The 2,501-nt window shown below is 40.3% G+C and overlaps 1 protein-coding gene across 1 annotated transcript; it reads right to left on the minus strand.

Moving 5' to 3' along the window:
- Positions 1–71: 71 nt before the first annotated feature.
- Positions 72–2,069, minus strand: SARC_14295 (hypothetical protein; the record flags this gene model as incomplete). Its single annotated transcript, XM_014291574.1, has 4 exons — positions 72–644; positions 1,060–1,157; positions 1,441–1,599; positions 1,945–2,069. 4 exons carry the CDS (start codon positions 2,067–2,069, stop codon positions 397–399), a joined length of 630 nt encoding a protein of 209 aa, XP_014147049.1. The 3' UTR covers positions 72–396.
- Positions 2,070–2,501: the final 432 nt, after the last annotated feature.

Below are 2,501 nucleotides of genomic sequence, written 5' to 3' on the forward strand. Positions count from 1 at the left end.
GTATATATATATATATTGCAAGGGCTCCGGAATTGGAGAGCAGAGCGATGCAGTCTTACTACGTTGTATGTACTCAAAGTGCAGTTATAACAAAAACTGCCCTTTTTTTAAATTTAATTAAGATTTGCTTTTCTAGCGAATATTTACTCGAGCGTGCGCGTGTGACGAATTGCCAGTACAACCGGTCACAATTTCTACACACGATCCGTTCACCGAGTGTGTGCTTGTGTCTGACTATTGGGTGTCAGGAATCAAGCACATATGATTTTTGTCCTACGTTGTATGGATTCACTGGCAAAGTGGTATAACCTATGCCGTTGTCTACCATCAGTGCATACATGTGTGTTTTAACAACCAGTACATACAAACACCAGCAGTGGGTACCAATAGAGGATGTTATTGTCTACCATCTGCGCACACAACGGACAGGGGCGCTGTCTCAGGGCCTTTGAGTATAATCTGTTTCAATCCAGTCGAGCTAGAGTTGTCGTACGTACACAGATAATCATGGTCAATTGTGTGCGCGTAACTATCTATGCCTGTCGTCTGTACGCTTATGGTTACGTCGTGAGCGTTGCTTGTATTTGGCTGGATGTACGGGCCGCTTGGTCGGCGGCGTATTGGACGGGTGGGTCGTTGAGGGCCTATATAGGAAAGATGTGGTAGGTTAGTATGTTGTATAGAGGGAGTATGCGAATTTGAACCCATAGCATGGTGTATACATCAGCAAACATCCTTGATATGAAATACTACCTAACCTGTGCATACATTCTATCTGAACCACTCTTTTACATTCTAACCCAATCCCACGAATGACCACATACGTATGTTGCATATACTGCGTGCCGAATATCTTATACAATCGCATAATCGCCTAAACAGCCTCATTTATATAGCAGTGGACTTTACCGCAGCCCCACTCTGTCGTCCACATGCGTGTGCACACCGTATACATACGATGTCTTTCGAATCATAGTGATTCAGTGCGGCTATCCGTAGTTATGATGTATTAACCATTCTTTCTCAGTTTATGTGGGGTTGAAGTATCTATAGGCTTACCTGATGATCGGCGCCCGCTTTTAGATAGTTCCTCCTGCAGCCATGGGTGTCTGAGGGCATGTTCTGCGGTCCATCGAGTGTCCGAATATTGGAGACATCTGTGTTATTAGGGTGGATTACAAACAAACTTGGTTTAGAGAAGACATAATATGACTCGGAAACTATAGAAACACAAACAATATGGAATACATACTAAGCTGTTTGTTTGCGACATCGATATATATAGCACACGCTGAGTGATAAAAGGATACATAAACCGCTCTAAATGCGCTCGGCGACATCCCACGTTTACTCAATCAATTGCAACACACGTGTGAAGACTTTGCGAGGCGGAGGTGCACTTATATTAGTGTTCGTGAGTGTGTGTGTACCACTACTCACCTCTCAACAAAATCGATAAACTGGGTATCGGCCCCAAACAGCATATTCTTCAGTGTCTTCACACCCACGGCACGCGGTCGTCTGTTCTTCCCATAATGCAACCGAGTGTTGACTCTGCCTTGGTCGTCTACATACGTCTGCTTGTACCGAGACGCATCACTGCAGCCAGCCATAGGAATTGACAGACGATTGCGAATGAGTACAGATCGGTCTATTCGTGGGTTCAGGTTCAGATTCAGACTCAAGAACCACTTGGGCGCGGCAAATTGAAGATATAAATATGTCTGAAGATAGGTCTGATTTGTATAGCAGTGCAATTGCGCAAACACGCTGACATACATATTAGCATGTATTTGATTGCTTAAAAATGCTTACATAAGCAGGCATACAGAATACGCAAGTTATGCCAACGCACAAATAACTTGTGCATATGTACCGTTGTATAATACAGCAGCGCACAACTTAAGTGTACATACTCACGTACATATACACATATGCACATACATGTGATTATGTGGTACATGTCCTAGAACCTCCATAATGCTGTAGAGCTGATCTATTTCATCTTCACCGGGGAATATTGGTACGCCAGAGTACATTTCCGCCAGGATGCAACCGAGACTCCACATGTCGATTCCTAATCCATACTTCAGACCCAAAATTACTTCCGGGGCACGGTAGTACCTACTCTGAACGTACGTGTTGTCTGTACAATGAAAGTTGGAAACGAGCATTTCAATGAGTACAGTAGGAAACGAGTATCTTGACATATTTACACACACATATTTATATATAGGTATATATATATGTGCATATATACATATATACATATATACATATATACATATATACATATATACATATATACATATATACATTTATGGTATACATAAAACTATACATATATACATATAGAGTGTACATATACATATACAAATACATTTATACATATACATATACATATACATTATATACATATACATATACATTTACATATATATATATACATATATATATACATATATATATACATATATGTATATAAATATATGTATATATAT

Source organism: Sphaeroforma arctica, assembly GCF_001186125.1.
Source record: "Sphaeroforma arctica JP610 unplaced genomic scaffold supercont1.4416, whole genome shotgun sequence".
In the NCBI taxonomy this organism is placed as follows: Eukaryota; class Ichthyosporea; order Ichthyophonida; genus Sphaeroforma; species Sphaeroforma arctica.